This window comes from Bufo gargarizans, chromosome 4 (assembly GCF_014858855.1).
Source record: "Bufo gargarizans isolate SCDJY-AF-19 chromosome 4, ASM1485885v1, whole genome shotgun sequence".
NCBI lineage: Eukaryota > Metazoa > Chordata > Amphibia > Anura > Bufonidae > Bufo > Bufo gargarizans.
The window spans coordinates 307,501,637-307,521,900 of NC_058083.1; the positions used below are offsets into that span (position 1 = coordinate 307,501,637).

At 42.4% G+C, this 20,264-nt stretch overlaps 1 protein-coding gene across 1 annotated transcript; it reads left to right on the forward strand.

The window, feature by feature from the left end:
* The first annotated feature begins 395 nt into the window (after nucleotides 1-395).
* On the forward strand, nucleotides 396-11,914 carry HDDC2 (HD domain containing 2). Its single transcript, XM_044292476.1, has 3 exons — nucleotides 396-501; nucleotides 9,055-9,193; nucleotides 11,773-11,914. Exons 1-3 carry the CDS (start codon nucleotides 439-441, stop codon nucleotides 11,868-11,870), a joined length of 300 nt encoding a protein of 99 aa, XP_044148411.1. The 5' UTR covers nucleotides 396-438; the 3' UTR covers nucleotides 11,871-11,914.
* Nucleotides 11,915-20,264: the final 8,350 nt, after the last annotated feature.

The window sequence follows — 20,264 nt, forward strand, 5'->3', positions numbered from 1 at the left end:
GAGATCTTGAAAAGCCCAAGGATTGTTACACAGAATATAGTAGAAAATTGCATAACATATTTATACAGTATGTTGCATAACCTTTACTTTTCCTTACATGAGATGGGGGCAGCCATGTTCCTATTTCAGCAGAACTTAGGATTTGCTGTACAGCAGGCTCCTGGACACAAGAAAGCAACTTTTTGACTTTTATGGAAAATGTGGGCATGCTCTGTGACTTGCAGAGGACACTGTAAAGAGGGAGTTAGGAAGGCGATCTGAGCTGTGTCCCTCACCTATTGTCAGTGGTGACGTCACTTATTTGCTTTCAGCGTTCTAATAGATGGGTTTCTTTAATGGGATATATAGAGCTTTATATGGGTAAGTCAGTGGAGTGCTATACAGATGTGTAATTACATACATACTGTAATTTAGATTTCTTCTTTCTTTTAGGATGCGATGACATATTTGTCTGATCTGTTACCAGATGATATGAAGAAGGAGGTGTATGAACTGTGGGAAGTAGGTGTGAAAAAGTCCCTTTTTTCTATCTTCACATCATTACACACTTGGTTCTTAAGTAACCTTAATTGATTGCTCTTTGTAAACTGAGTAATGGCTAATTGTGTATTGCCACAAAAGTAACTACCCAAATATACTTGTCATTAAAGTGATGTGCGAGAGCACAGTATTGATGGTCTGCCCTTACAATAGGTGGGGGCCCAAATCTCAGCACCCCCTGCAGATCAGCTGTTTATAGAGGCTGCTTTGGGGTTACCATTGTGTTCTCTGACAACCCCTGAAGCAGATGCCCGCAGTTCCTTCTCTTCTTCTGGCAAGCATGTGGTCACATGCACATTACAGGCTGTGAAGATAATGCCTATGTTGGAGTTTATTATGCACAGGCACTGGAGAGCATTTCACAAAGACAGATGAATGGTGTTGTAAGGATTTGGGAAGGGCATTAGAGCAAAGAGGGGAGGAACCATGAATGATTAGGAAAGGAGGACTTGGGCACATGCTTGATGAATAATATCCCCTGGGCACTAATTAGCTTTTAGGAATATAAATTTTCTGCTGCCACAAATACTAATTAAGATATATTTAGGATGTTGTGTAGATGTAAACAGAAAAATGAGGTGCCCATCTGGGAGCTAACCATACAGAGAACGTCTCTCTCACCTGAGCCTTCAGCCTGTCAGAAGGATTCGGCTTTGCACAGCTACACGGTCACATAGCCAGCAGACTCTGAGGCTTCTGTTTATTCCCATTACTTGTTGTGAACTTCTCCGTCGAGGGGGAATAGCTGTGCTGGATTAAGGGTGTGAACTGGTAGGTCCCTCTACTAAACCTACCTACCAGTCCATAAAAATCCAGCCCACAACACGGTCTTAAATAACCTGTCAGCAAACTATGCTTTGCTGACAGCATAGCTTTTTACATTTTTTTATCTCTCCCAGCTGCGGACCTCTTCCAGCACTTTACCACTCACTTTACAATGCTGTGCTCCCACAAATCAACAGTAAAACACATCGAGAGGACTCCTGAGCTCATGCATATAATGGGGAAAACTCAAGGAGGTGGCATCTCAATGCATTTTACTGCTGGTTTGTGGAAGCACAGCGTCAGAATACGAGGTGAGTATGAAGATAGAAATTAGCACCACTTACACTATGCACTGCTTACTATAGTTTTGGAGCTGGCAGACCCCCATTAAATTCACCGGTACTGTTGATTTATGCAGACATATGTGAAAATGTTGGGACCATTTAAGGAAACTGGTCCCCACAATCTCTTTACGACATGTAGGAATGCTGTACAGTCAAAGAGACTCTGTGTTTAGCAATGACAAGTCGTGCCCTCCATCGATAACCGTGGTCCTTATTCTGCTTCCTATCATCTGTCTATACTCGTTCCAGTGTGAGACCTTTGTCTACTAGTGATGATGTTGAGAAGATCTTCTGTAAAATGTATAGTGCAGGGTCTGTGCTGTACCCTGCCATTAGGTGTCAGCACATGTCTGTGTATCCAGTACGCTGTAAACGGTACTCGGTGCCACTTCTGTAGGGGGACCATAAATGTGTGTATGACAGCGGAAAATAAGTATCTCCAGGCAGTGACTGGAGATGCAATCGTAAAAATAATATGCATAATGGTCAAAACTAAAGCAGCTCACTTGTGACAGTATTGTGTGCAACGATTGTGATGTAACTTGCATGCAAGCTTCAGGATAATGTCAGTGTCCCACAAAGATAATTCAGGGTTGCCGGATCTTTACAAATGATAGCAGAACAATTCAGGATCATGCCTGTGGAATAGAAGTATGTATGTGTAATGAAGGATAATTATAGGATTCTGTTCTCGCTCCTGTGTATGGAGGCACATGAAGACTACTGACGTATACTTTAATGAAACGCATAAACTGTCCTGACGCACATCCCGCAAGAAGGGAATAAAATATAGTCCAAGTACTAGACCTTTCTGTCATTTAGACCTGCTCCAACATGAAAGGTTTCTTTTTTTTGTTTTGCTTCCATGTTCTAGGCTGCCAGAATGTTATCCTTTAGCAGGGTTTTCTGGGAGTTTGATAGTGATGGCCTTTCCTCAGGATAGGTCATCAATACCTGAAAAGGGGTCCAACACCAGGCACTTTCGCTGAATAGCCATTTAAAGAGGCTGTGGCGTACCAAGCAGAGTGCTCCATTCACTTGAATGGGACTAAGCTGCTGGTAGGCTGTGATGAATGAACGTGATGTCACCGGCCAAGGATGAGGCCCTTTTAAACAGCTGATTGGTAAGACCACATGCGCACGACTGGCCATCACACGTCCGTTTTAAGACTAATGGTAGTGTATCGGGTTATTCACACTGCAGTTTTTTTGACTGTCAGTGAAAAACGGACGTAAAAAAAAATAGAACATGTTTCACTGACCAACTGCCCCCCTACAATTGAACAGTTGCATTTAATGTCCGTTTCTCAGAAAGGTATTGGTGAAAAAAAGTCCATTAAAAATAGACAGTTTATCCATTTTTAGGCTACATGCACACGACCGTTGTGTGTTTTGCAGTCCGCAAATCGTGGATCCGCAAAACACGGATGGCGTCTGACGCGGACAAGAATAGGACATGTTATATTTGTTTTGCGGGGCCACAGAATGGTGCAACGGATGCTGCTGCCCGCATCTTTTGCGGCCCTGTTGAAGTGAATGGGTCCGCATCTGAGCCGCCAAGCGTCAGCAGCAAGAGTGGCCAGATGGCTGGGAGGCTCCTCTGGTGCGTCTTTCTGTGTGGGGCACCCCCAAGACTTGAGAAAGGAGTTACAAACTCTGAAACACGTTGTCTATTGCGCAATAAACGGCTATTACACCAAAAGCTCCCAAATTGAGGTTGTTTTTTTGTGCGCCAAAGAAGTACCCTACTGTGTGCCAGCACACAAACCCTCCATTACTTCCTCCACAGTTTTTGGCAAACTCCATCCAAAGGGACCGAATGGGTACTGGCAGCACCGACCCCCTTCTCTCTTTGTATCTGCCCTTACGAATTTTGTGCCTACACACGCACAACACCAAAAGGTAAGCATACTCCATCCATTTTGCTAAACCAATTTATTGTTACCTACCACCCTATGAGCGCCTCTCCCCATCTTTTTTCTCTCGCCATATTTGCTGCTTCAGTTTAGTGGAATCGTCTTTTTGAGGCAAAGATATTTTGTTTTTGCTTTTTATAAAGGAGATCAGGATTTAGATATTCTGAGTTGGTCGATAAAAATAATCTTTCCCCTGGTTGAGCTTGAGTAGTGACATCCTGAGCCTGTGAGACATGATAGATGACCCCGAACCGTTTCTCTAGTCTACATTGCAGGGTCGTTTCTATTTTTATGCTTGTTGCTGCACTTGGTTAGCATTTCGTTCTTTGACGTTCTAAGTGGTATGTGTATACATGCTTTCCCAGCTTGATTGGTTAGCTACCTGTGACTGTCAGCAGTTCTGTCAAGAGAACAAAGATGTTCCCATTCCACTGTGCAGCCTAATCTGCTTTTCATTCCGCAGAACTTGTGGTTTCCAAGGTGACTTGCTCCTCTTTCAAGCCAGGATTCCAAAAACTGCTCTTGCCTGTGCAGAAGGAAACTAATCCAGGCTCTTTTTTTTTTTACCGCTGTGTAGCTATGCGTCAAGGAGCGTCATGAATATTAGTCTGTTTACCAAGATATCAGACTATCGCCCCTTTTCATTTTTACCTCCTTAAAAGAATGCTTTGCTTCATGGTATGCAATTCACTTTGTAAACCTTTGTAAGAAATCTAAACTAGTCGGATTAAACCTGAAGTGAACAAAATCTTGATGCGTGTTTCCAGATAGTTAATGGTCTTTAGTGCAGCAGCCATATTCTTGAAAGTGCAAAGTCATCTATAGGCAGAGCTGACAGCCAGGTCTATTAAGGGGTGTTCATGGCTCCATTTGGTAATATATGATGGGAAAAGCGTATGCAGTAGAATACTAGGGTACCAGTGTTTACAAAAACAAAACGTCTTTTACTGTATACCTTTACATAGCATACTTTCTCCTTTTTTTTTTTATGGACTACTGATACCAGCTCAGCCATGGCCAAAAGGACACTCTTGGCCTCCATCAGTTGAATGGAGCCCCGGGGATTTGTTTAGCTTGTATACTTGCTGAGGTTATTCATTTGGGGAACTGAAAGGAAGCACAATGATGCTAATGGCTATGAACACCTTTGGAGCACAGATGAGCAAATAATTTCAAAATTGATCTCATTTGGCCCAGATTCTGTAAACATTTGAGTTGCATTCAACTCTGAATATTAGATGTTTCGGGTAAATTTAGAAAGAGAGGGAGTGGAGAAAAAAAAAAAAAAGTGAGTATAAGACTCTCACTGTATAAGACGCCCCCCCCCCAATGTCAGTGTGTCTTATGGGGCAAATACTAATGAGCCTCACCATTTGGGAAGCACACATTAGTACAGCAGGACTAGAGAGAAATGGAATGCAGCGCTTCCTGTGCGGGCTCTGTACTTACCGCTTCCTGGTTTTCTCCTGCAGGCTCTGCGCGCTGTGTGACGTCGGAGCAGCACAGAGCTGTAGGAAGAGTGATGGATCTCAGGGGCAGTGGTGTCTGAAACAGAGATTTACTTTTACTTTTTTTTTTTTTTTGTCTGATCTTAGGTCTGATAAACATGAAAGTCTGTTTGGGCATCTTATTAACATTCAAATTCTGAGCTGAGGTCTTAGTTGGGGTCTTATTTATATTAATAATGGGGGCACTGAGCTCAAGTCTGATGAAATATTTGGTAAGTGAATAATAAAAAATAAAATAGCACCAAAGGTGTCCATAGTCTTGAAAAGGGTATTCCCATCTCTGATGGATATATCTATAGTATATGCCACCAGTGTTCAGGCTTAGTTCCCACCTCTGGGCCCCGCTCCTTTCTACAGAACGGATTCCTCAAAGTGAAGGAAGGTGTACCACGCAAGTGTGGCCGCCCTCCAATGACTGCCATGGGAGAGGCAGAAATAACTGGGCAGTCCCATAGCAGTGAATAGTGGTGCCCATGTATACACGCTGTCCATTCACTTTTATGGGACTTCAAAAATAAGTTGCCTATTTTTGGAACTCCCCTAGAAGTGAATGGAGAGCATTCACAATGGAGAGATCCCCGTTCTGACCCACATCTGTCCTCTCCTATCATTATGCCACCAATGTTTGAGATGGGTATAATCCTTTAAGAAAATAAAATGATAAATTGTATAAATATATGTAAGATGAATACATTTTAATTGCAATATTAGTGCATGTATCTTGGGGAAGAAATGAATTTGTTGTCCTGGTAGAGCAGATCCTTGACATGTAAGAAGAGAAGTAGATTGTAAAGTAGGCCATTATGTTCCAGGCTTGGAGCTATAAAGCTTAGACAAGCTGCTGCTGATATACAGTGATCTGCATTGTCCTGATGAGGGATAATTTGACGATTTTTGGCTTTCATTTATTGCACAAACTACCCCTTAGGTTTGTGACTGAGATATGCCTTTTTCCATTTAACCAGCAATGTCGCTTGACAATAGAAATCCATGCTAAGCAGTAGTGAGAAATGAAATATAATTATGTGGTGGAGGGTTAATGCCACTTAGCCTTTTTTGGTTTGGCTGTGTGAAATATTTTCTGGTCAAGTAGCGCTTAGATTTGTTGAAATTCCATGGAAATAAGAGCTAGTCTGTGATGGATAATGAAGTGTAGATAATGTTCTCATTATATAGATAACCAAATTCACACTTCTTCTCTTTAAGAGGTGGTCATGACAGCAGTTTAACCCAAAACTGGAAAGCTGTGCCAAGCTTCTCGACAAGAAATGGGGGCTATCTATTGGTCGCATGTTACAGACTTATGGAAATCACAGGAACATAGACTTGTTAATGTTGTGCAAATGATAAAAAAATGGAAACAAAATATTAACAAAATATTCAAAATTTAATATTCCGTATCTAGTGTGAGCTCCACGGGCAGAAAAAACACACACGCCTTGGCATGCTATTGGTGTGGTTATTAATGGTTGTCAGAGAAATCTTCTGTTATGCCAAATACACTTGGCACACAAAGCATCAAGATCCTCTGCTAGTAACTCTTTGCAATTGCCAACCAGTGACATTCCCAATGTTCTCAATAGGAGACAAGTCAGTTGTTCCATGACCAAATCAAGGTAACGCTGAGCTGTTAGTGTACTAAAATGATTCCACCTCACACCATAATCCCAGGAATGGGACAAGTGTGACTTTCCCTTGTGAAGGCCTCTTCATGGTGTTACCAGTGTGGTCTCCACACCAATCTCCGGCTATCGTTGCATCCAAAGCAAAAGTGGGACTCGCTGCTGAAGAGGGTAGACCTGCATTCTAGCCTTGATTGTCATCTTGCCATGCACCATAATAGCCTTTAAGAGTGGTGGAATGAGGTCAATGGGACACCTGTAGCTGGACGTCTGGCTCATAGCCCAATGTCATGCAAAGGCCTATTGATGGTTTGTGTAGACACTGTTCGCCACCCTAGGCTAGGGATGTGACGTCCAATTTTAGAATAGATCAATATGTTCCATTCTTCTAATCAAATGATCTGTTCATGCAGAGATTTGGCTCTGTGAAGCGCTTGCTGTCATTTAGGATTGTGTATGCCTTTCTAACCACTTAGACACACACTATTGAATAGTGCTCACATCTCGGTCTATGGGGTGTATCGCTCTTTCGGAGTGATAAAGCAAGTTCTCTCATACCAAGGATTCTGTCCCTTTCATTTTGAGGCAAGTGGTGATAACTGTGCAGTGCTTCCTGTTCATTGACATGCCAATCATCTCAGATGACTTGATACGATTTTTGAGGTTTCATGTGGTTAAAAACATTTATGCGTCCAACCTGACTTTTATGCCCCTCCCACATGGCATGGATTGGAGTTAGGTGCTTAAAATTTGATAATTTGCAGATCTTAGTGACACATGCTACTTCCTCAATTTCCATAACCTTATGGCTTGTTCCTCTTGGTGTTGCATCATTATGAGGGTGAGTCAAAGATTATCTGCACTCTGGCTGTAGAATTTATTTTAATCAACTTGTAGAAAAGACAAATGCATAATTTTTCTAAATAATCTCCCTAGTCACTGCTGTGTAGGTTTGAATGTGTTATGTCAGTTCATTTGTTACTGCAGTGCGAGAAACAATGGCAGCGTGCATTAATACATTTTTTGTGGTCTCAGGGTGTGTCTGGTGCTAATAGTTATTTAAGACTTTTGGGGCTCCTTAATTCAGAAATACGTCTATATTAGTCATATTTTTTGTACAGATTGCAGCACAAAAGTGATTTGTGCTGCACTCTGCGACTTTTCCCTGCCCACGGCAGGTGAAAAAAAATTGTACGGGGAAGGTGGCTTACATTTAGACGGGCGCAGGATGCACCAAAGTTATGTAGAGGCCAGCGGATACACCACCAGATATAGGGCTTCCAGAACACCGGTCTTAATGAATGACACCCTATGTGCACAGTATGGAGAAAGGGTTTTGCCTCAAAGAAGTATGTATGAATGGATAGAAAAGTTCAAGAATGGTCACACAAGTGTCAAGCATGAAGGAGGAGCAGGACATTGAGTGTGTATGTGAACTGATTCTGTTGGATAGACGCATGACAGTGGATTATATGGCAAATCAACTCCCTTATATAGCCGCTAGGCTGACATTCCGCAGTCTTTTACAGACATTAGCATCACAATGTCCCCCATTGGGGCTCACAATCTAAGTTCCCTACCAGTATGTCTTTGGAGTTTCGGAGGAAACCCACGCAAACACAGGGAGATTATACAAACTCCATGCAGGTGTTGTCCTTGGTCAGATTCAAACCCAGGACCCCAGCGCTGCAAGAACCAGTGCTAACCATTGAGCCACCGAACTGCCTGAACACTCGCGTCTGATGAAGATGTGAAGATAGGGGTGCATTTGTGGCTTGCAGCTCAGCCTAAAACCCTTTTTAATGAGGGAATACAAAGCTTGTTGACAGAAGGGCAGAGTGTATTTAAATGCAGGAAGATTGTTAAAAAAATAAATATGTATATGTCTTTTCTGAAAGTTTATGACTGAATGCTGGATTCTGGCTTGCTCACTCCCCGACCTCCGCTGTTGGTCTCGGGTCCCTACATATAAACTCCTTGATGCTGCTGCATTCAGTCACTGGCCAGTGATTTGCTGCATCAGCATCAAACCAGCAGTTTACATGGACTGACTTGAGACCAGCAGCAGTGCGATCACCAATGTCTGTATCGCAGCAGGGGGAGATGCCACCCAGTAGTAATGACACTGCCTCAATATTTAACACAAACTGAAGGATGCACCACATTGGTTGTGTGATCGTTCACCAAGCACCTCTATCCATTTATAAATTGTCAATCTGAGCTCAGTCACATTAAGGTTTCCCGGTGGTGTATATCTGATTTTCTACATTTGCCAGTAAAATGCCAGAGAACCCCATTTCTTTTTAGAATTTGTCCTGCAGTGTTCTGTATAGAATATAACAGTTTGTGCTTTGCACAGGAGTATGAGCATCAGTCCAGCGCTGAAGCGAAATTTGTGAAAGAGCTTGACCAATGTGAAATGATCCTCCAGGCCCTTGAATATGAAGAGCTTGAAAAGCGACCAGGAAGACTTCAAGATTTCTACAATTCAACTGCAGGTATGGCATTTATTGTTAACACTTATTTTTGCAGTCAGCGTGATATTTATAAGGGCTCATGCACATGGCCGTTGTGCGGCAGCCGGGACAAATCGAGACCCATTCAACTTGAATGGGTCCATGATCCGTTCAGACCGTAAAAAAATAAATAAAATAGAACATGTTTATTTTTAATTTTTTTCGCAGTGCGGAGGCACGGACAGAAACACTCCGTAGTGCTTCCGTTGGGTTCCGTGCCTCTGTTCCACACTGCAGCTCCGTGATGCGGGGAGCACACGGCCGATGCCCGCATATTGCAGACCCACTGTTTGCATGAGCCCTAAGTGAAATGATGCTATAACTTAAAGGGCATCTGTCAACAGATTTGTCCTGTTGCATGTGCACTTGGTAGCTGAAAACATCGGTGTTGGTCCCATGTTCACATATTCCAGCATTGCTGAGAAAAATGTAGTTTGGAGCCTCCAGGAGCAATGTGGCGTTGCTGTTGCTCCTAGAGCCATGCCCTCAGCACTTTCCTTTACTTTAGGAGAAGTCAAGGCCAGGCGTGATGACCTTTTCACTGCCTGGTCCTGTCAATCAAAGTGGAGATGGTGCTGCAGTTGTAGAGGGAGCTGAGCCTCTAGGAGTAACGGTAACACCCCCGTTGCTCCTAGAGGCTCATTTGCATATATTAAATTATCATTTTTGATGCCTTTGTAAATGGGTTGTCGCATGAGGAAAAAACCCTTTCTTCATGCCCTATTGAAGCATAAGGAAATCACAGGGGATTGTCTGAGGAAAAGAACCACTGCAAAAAGTAGTTCATGCTCTGCAGGACCACATGGCCATGAGTTTTAGTAGTTGCCTGATCATTTGAATGCAGTCAAAATGTATGGCTGCTTGCCTTTTCCCTGGCAATATAAAACCCAACACATTCAGCCAAGTCTGTAGAGTATAGATTGTCCTGCTAAGAAAATGTATGATTTTACTTAGAATTCTCGTTTTAACAGTTTTAGTCTGCATAAAAAATTGGGCAACATTTCAGCTAGTCTGGTTTAAAAAAAGTACATTTAAAGGGATTCTGTCATGAGAGTTTACCTCATCAGGCCGGCGCATGCGCACTTCGCTCAACGAAGCTGCTGCCAGGAGTCCGCCGCGCATCAGGCTGAGCCTAGTGCGCAGGCGCGGAATATGGCAGAGCGACGGGTAGGATTGCGGAGGCAGCACTGAGCTAGGAAGGCCGGGCTGGGCACCGGACGGCGAGGGTATTAACGGACCTCCCCTTGGGCACCTTAAGTGAGTGAGTGACGGGTTATGAAAACCAGTTTTTTGTGCAAATAGAGCCACAGTGAAGTTTAATAAGGCCAGCTTAGGATTTCTATTATTACTCCAGACATGAGCACATGTTTAGGTTATAGGGGTAAAATATCATGACAGAATCCCTTTTAAGACCTCATGTACACGTTTGCACACAATTGCGCAACCGCAAAACCCAGAACGTCTGCCGCAAAATAGAGCATTCTTATCCTTGTCAGTGATATGTATAAGAATAGGATGTGTTCTATTTTTTTTGCCACGGAACGGAGCAATGGATGCGGACAGGGAACGGAGTGCTGTCTGCATCTTTTGCGGCCCCATTGAAGTTAATGGGTCCGCATCCGACCCACAAAAAATGTGGCTCGGATGCGGACCTAAACCACGGTTGTGTGATTGAGGCCTAAAGTTGTGAGGTCAGGAAAAAATTTAACTATGGGGAGAAAATAACAAAAATAACAATTAAAAAAAAAAAAACAGATAAAAATTCCCCATGGGCTTTTTTTTTTCCTTAACTCATAAAACACCTTTGAAGAGCACCTGTAAGCAGAATCAACACTTTAAAACCGGACATATTGTCTGGTAGGGCTGATAAAGTTGGGTAAAACAAAACATCATTGGTGCTGTTCTTGAGAAAAATAAGTTAACTTGTAAATTATGTCTTTAGTGCACCAAAGCTTCTCAACTGTGCACTTAGAGCTACTCCCTCTATACTCTTGATGGCTGCTGTGCATGAGCTGCTGATGTCATCCTGCATCCAGAAGAGGAGAGTATGATGTCATCCTGCATCTTTTGGATAGAGTATGATGTCATCAGCACATGCACAGTAGTCATCTGTGTTGCTGGGGAAGCAGAGGCAGATGAATGATAGTGCAGACCATGAGGCAGGTGCAGGTTTACAGGGCCAGGCAAAATACACGGCTCTGTTGGTCAAGGGGATGGGGGGGGGGGGGGGTGGCTTTAAGTGCAGTGCAGAGGAGCTCTGATGGGTTTTGTTCCCCCCAATCGTGCACTGAATACCTAATTTGCATATTAAAACAGTTATTTTTCCCAGGAACGGCACAGCAGAGGAACATAAATGAGGCATCATTTTACTCGGCAGGATTAGCCCTACCAGGCTATATGCCTGGTTTGATTCTGTTTAAAATATGCTCTTTAAGTTGTCTTTTCTAATTTGTATACATACATTTCATGCTTCTTTATGTAGATATAGAATGTTAACGTGTTCAGAAGTAGAGCTTTGTTTAAATCAAAACTGTTTTTCTTTTTGTTTTTTTACAATATAGGAAAATTTAAACATCCAGAAATTGTTGAGTTGGTGTCTGCAATTTATGAAGAAAGAGACTCCAACATAGCTTCACAAGGAAGTAGCTCTCAGCTGTAAAATCGTTTTATTTCTGCCCAGAATAAACTATTTATCCTTTTTTATACTTGTGTCTTTTTGGAATTTGGAGTGTGGGGAGGGACTTGAAGACTGGAGATTATTTTACTCCAAAACCTCACTATAGCAAATGTGAGCAGAAGAAACCAAGGAAGGTAAAGCTGCTAAATACTTGCCATGACCCTTTCTTTCTCTTTGGGAGATTTTAGGAGAAATATGTATAGTGGGACAGCCCCTTTAACCCTGTTTAAGGACCTCTGCCGTACAGCGGATGCCACGCTTTAAAGATGGCTCGCATTCAAAAGCTGAGCGGTCAGGTGTCTGCCGTTTTAACCTTCAGATGCCATAGCCTTTTGAGACCACAGCATCTGAGTGGTGAAACCCCGGGAGCGCCGTACTCCCGGGCCCGAATGGTTTCCCTGTGCTAAGATTGATGGAGCCATTTGGTTGCTATGGCACTCTTGGGCCCTCAGAAAGCTCCAAGGCCTTCTACAGTGAAGTTCCTATGGATGCCTGCCTGAGGGCTCCATAGGAACATAATGAATCTCCCATAGAGGGCAGTGTTAAATCAGATGATCTCATGTTTAAGTCCCCTAAGGAGACATAAAAAAGTGTAGAAATTTATTTTTTTCCCCCATAATAAAAATAAGCTATAAACATATTATATATATATATATATATATATATATATATATATATAATGAAAATTCAAGGCAGCACTCCTAGTAGTGGATGTTTGGGTGCCAGCGGTGAAAGCACCTTTCCAAGGTGTATCATGTAGAATAAAGAATGACACCGCAGCACATCCGTTTGGTGAAAAAGTGGGACCCTTTATTCACCTATGCGACGTTTCGGTCCGCTTACTGGGACCATTTTCAAGCAATAGGTGAATAAAGGGTCCCACTTTTTCACCAAACGGATGTGCTGCGGTGTCTTTATTCTCTATATATATATATATATATATATATATATATATATATATATATATATATATATATATATATATATATATATATATATATCTCATTAGCATCATTATGTCCCAAAATGCCCGATAAATATTTGTTCTGTATGGTGAACGCTGAAACAGCAAAAAAATAAAGACATTAAAATGTCCGGTTTGTAGTTTGCAGTTTTTTTTCTATTGCCTCACCTCACACCAAAAAAGCGATCAAAAAGTTATACACACTCAAAAATGTTATCAATGAAAACTAAAGATCTCTGTAGATGTAAATGTAAAAAAATGATGGGGGTTAGAATATGGCAATGAAAACGCAAGACAAACTGCATGTGTTATCCCTTTAATTACGGAATACTGACCAGGAGACTGAAGGTAAGAGGTGATTTTTACCCCACAGGGAATGTTGTAAAAACTAAACCCATAAATGGAATTGTGATTTTTATTTTATTTTTATTATTTGTAATTTTTTTACTAGCTTCCCACAGCATCACATGCAATATAAAATGCCATTAGAAAGTACAACCTGCCCTGCAATAAACAAGCTCTCATATGGCTATGTGAACGTAAAAAAAGTCCTGGCCCCAGAAAGGCATGTGTTGAAAATAGAAAATGGGTCCTTAAGGGGTAAAGCATGTTTATTGCTAGCATTAAATGTCTGATTGCATAATCCGTTATATCTCTAGATCTCACCCAGTCCTAATTTCACCAATGGTTTTAAAGTCTAACAATGAAGCGGATTTCATTCGCTAAAATCTAAATTGAATAATGAATGTCTTCAGGGATGTGTGCTTCAAACAAACCTTGCTTACTGGTAGTACTCAAGGATCATGGAGTTATTACAATGACTCCCTTTTTACAAAGCTTTTAAAGGCCCTAGAGGTAGAATATTTGAATTACGGCTGCAAATGCATTAATCAAAAAAATCGTTTTATGCACTTACTCAGATCAAGCAAGAGAAATGAACTAGTAAAAACTACAGAGTGATTCTATCATGCAATAAATGACAGTTACATACATAAGTACATAGTAAAGATGAAAAAGACCTACAGTAAGTCCATCAGGTTGAACCAAGGGATGAGGAGTGAGAACCAGACTTCTACATATTCACATAAAGGAACGTCTACACAGTGAATTTGCACGCGCCACGTCATACACCAGAGTTGTGCCCCAGGTATCGCAGTGTAGCGGGGCTACCTTAGGAATGAATGGGATGCAGTTCGACTTACACATTTGCTGCGACCGCAACATGCCCATCGCAAAAAAATCCAGCCGTGGCGAAAAATTGCAGTGTAGACGTATCCTCAATGTAAACTCTCATACCACCTCCTTATCTCTCCCTCTCTGTTGGGATCCCTCCTGGGCCCCTACTTTTCTCCATTTAAACATTTGGCCTGGGACAGCTCATAGAGTCCTATGGCTTTCAGTGCCACCCTTATGCTGATGAAGCCCATATCTACCTCTCTGGCCCAGATGTCTCTTCCATTTTATCCAGAATCCCAGCGTGTCTTTCAGCTACATATTAATTCTCCTCCTGCTTTTTAAAGCTCAACATGGATAAAACAGAATTCGTCATCTTTTCCCCTTGTCACTCAAGTCACCAGACCTATCCATTAAAGTTAAGAGCACATGCTCTCTCCAGTCTCACAGATCTGCTATCTGGGAATAACATTTAAATTTTGCCCTGTCCTTCAAGCCATAAATCCAAACCCTTACCACCTCCCTCCTATAACCCGCATGCCCTTGTCATCTCCTGCCTAGACTACTGTAACATCCTCCTATCTATCACTCTTGCACCCCTCCAATCTATCTTTAACTCTGCTGCCCAGTTATTCCACCTATTCCCTTGTCTCTCCTCTGCCAATCCCTTCACTGGCTCCCGATTGCCTATTGAATTCAGTTCAAAATACTAACTACTGCAGTACATATTAGGGCTCATGTACACGAGCGTATTTTCTTTCTTTGTCCATTCCGTTTTTTTTTTTTTTTGCGGACCGTATACGAAACCATTAATTTCAATGGGTCTGCATTACGGACAAGGATAGTACTGTTTTATTAGGGGCCAGCTGTTCCATTCCGCAAAATACAGAATGCACACAGACGTCATCCGTATTTTTTGCGGACCAAAAAATACATACGGTCGTGTGCATGAGGCCTACGGCTGTTCACAATCTATCTTACATTTCTGACCTACTTTCCCAATTTATTCCTGCATGTCATCTCCGAACCTCACATGACCTTCTCATTTGTTCTCCTCTTGTCTGTTCCTCACACGATCGTATACAAGATCTAGTGCATCTCTCATATTCTGGAACTCACTAACCCAACACATCAGACTCTCCCCAACATACAAACCCTCAAAAGAAACCTGAAAACCCAAACCCAACACTTGAAATAAGCATGCTGCCACCACAGCCAGATGAGCAGCTTTTACCCAGGCTTATTGTACTTTTTATGCTTGTTTTGTTATGTATGTATACCCCCTTTTAGATGTGCAGCGCCTTGCAATGAATAGTGCTTTAAAATAATGTCACTGTTATGTATTTCTAAGAATTCATCTAAGCCTTTTTGAAAACCGTCCACTTTTCCTCCTGTGACCTCCGGAAGCGGAGCCTCTGTGCTTGTGAAGTGGTGCAGGTGTGAAATCGGCCGCTTTCAGACGAGCGAGTTGTGCACTCCGAACTCGCTGCATGAGTATAAGACAGCTCGCGTCCTGAACTTCCAGCACTGCCAGGGTCGTATAGCATTATACTGATTTATGATGCTATGTAACCCTTACAGTTTTGGAATGTACTGGATAACACTGACAGCATTATGTCAGTGCTATACATGATTTCAATCAAGCAGCAGGAGGGAGCTTCTTTGGCAGTGGGGACAGCCACTCAAAGGTCAAGAACTTTTGTTGATACAAATTGATTAAAGGGGTTCTCCAGCCCGAATAAGAAAAATCCTGTTTAAATCTAATCGGTGTAGGGAAGATTTGGGGGTCAGTATTTACCAGCCACAGCCCCACCCTTTCCTGTGTCCCCTTCATGGTTATGTGACTGCCTTTTCATGTTTTTCTGCCCTTCTAGTAGGATCTTGACTTCAGCCATACACGGCGCATCATCACCGAAGTCACCACCTACTGTACTAGGGAGACTGAAGCACTGGACTCCTTTGTTTCCAACGCATGTGCAGTACGAAAATATCATTGCCCCTGCGCTGGGGCTTCTTTAGTGAACGTTAACTTAAAGGCTTCAGTGTGAAGCCTGTATTTAGCATCTCTGTAAGGAACAGGTTGTCATAGCTGACAGCAACATTCACTGCTGCCCAGAAGGCTTTTGTGAGAAGCCTGTACTGGGCTCTATGTGGGAAGTGTGGATGTCACTGTTACAGGACCACCACATGTCACTGTTTTGAGGGCGCTGTGGATGTCACTTATAGGAACACTGTGGCTCTTACAGTTATGGGGCACTGTTATAAGAGCATATAGAGAGAGAGAGATAGTCATATAAATATTTTATACATTTATATGTATATAGCACAAAATATTGGAAATATATTTTCTGAAAAGGCCTCCAGTGTCTATGTACTCGGCCTACCATTATATCTAATGTGAGATCGCACTTCCGTTGATTTATTTATTTTTTATTTATGTTTAACTTTTATTTATACATTTTCAAATACATCATAGAATAAAAAAAAAATCACATCATTGTACACATTTTTTAGCCAAACCCATTCCCCATGGAGAGAGAGAGAAGAAAAAAAACCCTCTTTAGAATCTGTAAAACTTTTAATTTGCTAATACAGTGTTTCCATATTTGACTAAAACAATCCTTGGATCCCTTTGTCATATATCATCCTTTCCATTTTTATCATATTATTCACAAATTTCTTCCATTCATTCACAGAAGGCTGGTCTTTTTCCGTCCGTTTTCTCAAAATAAGCAATCTTGCCAGAAACAGCAGCTTAGAGTACTTGTTTCACAACCTTCCGTAAACCGAAATGTATTGTACAACACAGTATACAAGCTACAGGATCACCATCAGGGGAGAGCTGGCAGCCTTAGTCCTGGGGGGAAAAATCCAGTCAAGTGGCCCATTTTTATTTTGCAGACTTTTATTTTCTTTTATACAGGAACACATTGCATTTACTGCCCCCCAATGTGGCATGTGTAGCGCGCTGCGCCAATTCTTTTGCCTACCCATTTTTTAAAGATAATGTCCCCCAAAAATAATTGTGCTAAGCTGATACTTTGCCAGGGTGTCCCCCAAAGTAACAGTGCTCCCCAAAATCCCACCAATAGAAATAATTCTCTGCCAGAGCACACTTAGTAGTAATAATGCCCCTATAGTGCCCGTACTAGTAATCATGTTCCTCATAGCCCCCCAGTAGTAGTAAAGCTCTGCATAATACCCCCTAGTAGTAATAATTCTCCCTATAATACGACAGTACATTAAAATACCCCCGCTTAGTGCCCACAGTTGAGCTAATGTCCCCATAATGTATGCCAGTATAAAATACCCCTATATAGTGCCCCAGTAAATGCCCTCATAGTGCTCCTCTCCCCCTTCCCCATAGTGTCCCCCATAATATGCCAGTAAAAAATGCCCCCCCTTAGTGCTCCACTCCCCCATAGTGCCCCCAAATAATGCCCCATTGTGCCTCCCATAATGTGCCAGTAAAAAATGCCCCCTTAGTGCCACCACTTCCCCAAAGTGCCCCCAAATAATGCCCCTATAGTGCCAACAGATGCCCCATAGTGCTGCTCACCCCTATAGTGCCCCCCATAGTGTGCCAATAAAAAAAAGCCCCTTTAGAGCTCACAGATGCCCCCATAGTGCTCCTCTCACCCATGGTGCCCCCCCCCCCGATAATGTGCCATTAAGAAGTGCCCCCGCCCCCAAAATGGGCAAGAAATAAATGCCCCCCAGAGTGCCATCCCCCCCAAAAAATGGGGCTTAAGAAATGCCAGATGCCCCCATAGTGCCAGCTCCCCCTGCAAAGAAAACCCCCCCACTAATACTTACCTCCATCAGCAGAAATGCTATGCAGGCCTCTTCTGGCCTGTGTCCCTGCTGTGTGCTGCCCGGCTCAGGCGGCGCGCTGATAATAATGTCATCGTGCTGCCTGAGCCGGCCTCTGATGGGCTGCAGGCACTAATGCCTATGGCCTATCAGAAGAACAGGGAAGGGAGACTTCTCTTCCTCCCCTGCCCGGCTGCAGCACAGACATCTATATCGCTGTCCTGAGGACGGCAATAGAGATGAGCGCTTTCACACTGCCGCCGGCAACTAGAACAAGGGCGCGCCACCTGTGGTAATCGGCGTTGCGGCCCTGAGGAATTTAAAAAAGAATATTCGTTAAAGACGGACGTTTTTAACATGCTTTAGGACGCCCTGGGGGTCAATTGCCTCCCTGCCCCCCGTCCTAGCCCGCCCCTGATCACCATGTATTTGTACTCCTAAAACTTTATCATTAACAGCAGCAATTTCAGACCAATATCTAAACAACTTGGGACATCTCCAAATTAAATGAACCAGATCTGCCTGTTGTTCGCCACATCTTGGACACTCATCTGTGGCTCTTAAAGGGAACCTGTCACCTGGATTTTGGGAATAGAGCTGAGGACATGGGCTGCTAGATCGCTGCTAGCACATCCGCAATACCCAGTCCCCATTGCTCTCTGCTTTTATTGTGTAAAAAGAAAAATATTTGATAGATATGCAAATTAACCTGATATGAGTCCTGTCCCTGAGAGGAGTCTAGCATGAAGGAGCCCAGAAACGTCCTGCATCCTCTGAATCTCCTCCTTGCTCCCCGACGTCACAAAGCTAGAGTGCAGTAATCTCGCGATGCGCGAGCTCACACATGCGCAGTTCGTTCCCTGAGGCTGATGCCAGCACAGGGAAGGAACACTATGCCGACACTGCACATGCACTAGCTCGCATCTAGCTTTGTGACGTCGGGGAGCAAGGAGGAGATTCGGAGGATGCGAGGCGGTGCTGGGCTCCTTCACGCTGCACTCATCTCAGGTTAATTTGCATATCTATCAAATGTTTTTTTTGACACAATAAAAGCACACAGAGCTATGGGGACTGGATATTGCGGATGTGCTAGCGGCCATCTAGCAGCTCTATTCCAAAAATCCAGGTGACTGGTTCCGTTTAAGCCCATTTTTTTAAATAATAAAGGTGAATGATGTAACCTATGAATAAGAAAGAACTGAGAAACCCTGTGTGAGGCCCTTAATGAGACCAAAGGCCTATTACTTAATACATCTTCCCACTTCTCATCTGTCAGACCATCAACCTCTTTTTTTTTTTTTTCTCTTTAGCTAACATTTTAGTCTTTGTATTACCTTCATTAATTTTTTATATCTCCTTGATAATACTACCTTTGACCTTTCTATTCCCGAGAAATTTATTAATATTCTCAGAAGGGGCATTTTTATATTTCTCTAAATCAGCTGATGATTTAATTGCATCCCTAATTTGTAAGTACTTAAAATAATCTTTTTTTGGGGGGGATCCCAAACTCCTTATTCAAAGTTTCAAAATTTTTCAATACATCCCCCTCAAAAATGTGACACAACAAACATATTCCTCTATTTTCCAAATTTACATAGTGCTTCATTTTCTGAATTTCACTCAAATTGATATTATTCCATATTGGAGTGTATTACAAATAGCCTTTTATACCCATTATTTTATTTTTTTTTATCTCTCCAAGTGTTATCCATTAAATTTAATATTTGATTGTCAGTGCTAGTATTCACCAAAATACCCGATTCTAATACCTCCACCAATTTACCCTGTTTGGCCTTATCCCCCATTTTCATTAGATTCCATCTCAACATTGGACTTACCTCCCTTCCTTCATATTACCAAATTGTGCAACCAAAAAATATAAATACTAGTTCCCCCCCCTTCCAAATAAATTCCCAAATTAACCTGTCAATCATCCTAAAGACATTTTTCGGTAACCACACTGGAGAATTCTGCAATACAAACAAAACCTTGGGGAGAAAAAAACATCTTTATCAAATCCTCGGGGAGCAAGGAGGAGATTCGGAGGATGCAGGGTGGTGCTGGGATCCTTCACAGTGTGTGTGGCTGGGCTCCAGAAACATTAGTAACAGCTCCTTACTAGCCTCATTTACACATATAATATATATATATATATATATATATATCATTTTTGTGCCTAAATAAAAGCACTCAGAGCTATAGGGAATGTATGTTGCAGATGTGCTAGCAGTGATCCATCTTCCTTATCTTTTAGCCTGTGATAATTAAAGGGACACTGACAGGCCTTCTGAGGATAATTAGCTCTTTATATGCCCCCCTAGGTCTTAAAATAAGCTCCCAATTCATATAAGTATTATCCCTGTGTGCATTGTTAAACGTGAAAATTCATCTTTATAATCACCTGTCCTTTCTGCCCAAGGGGC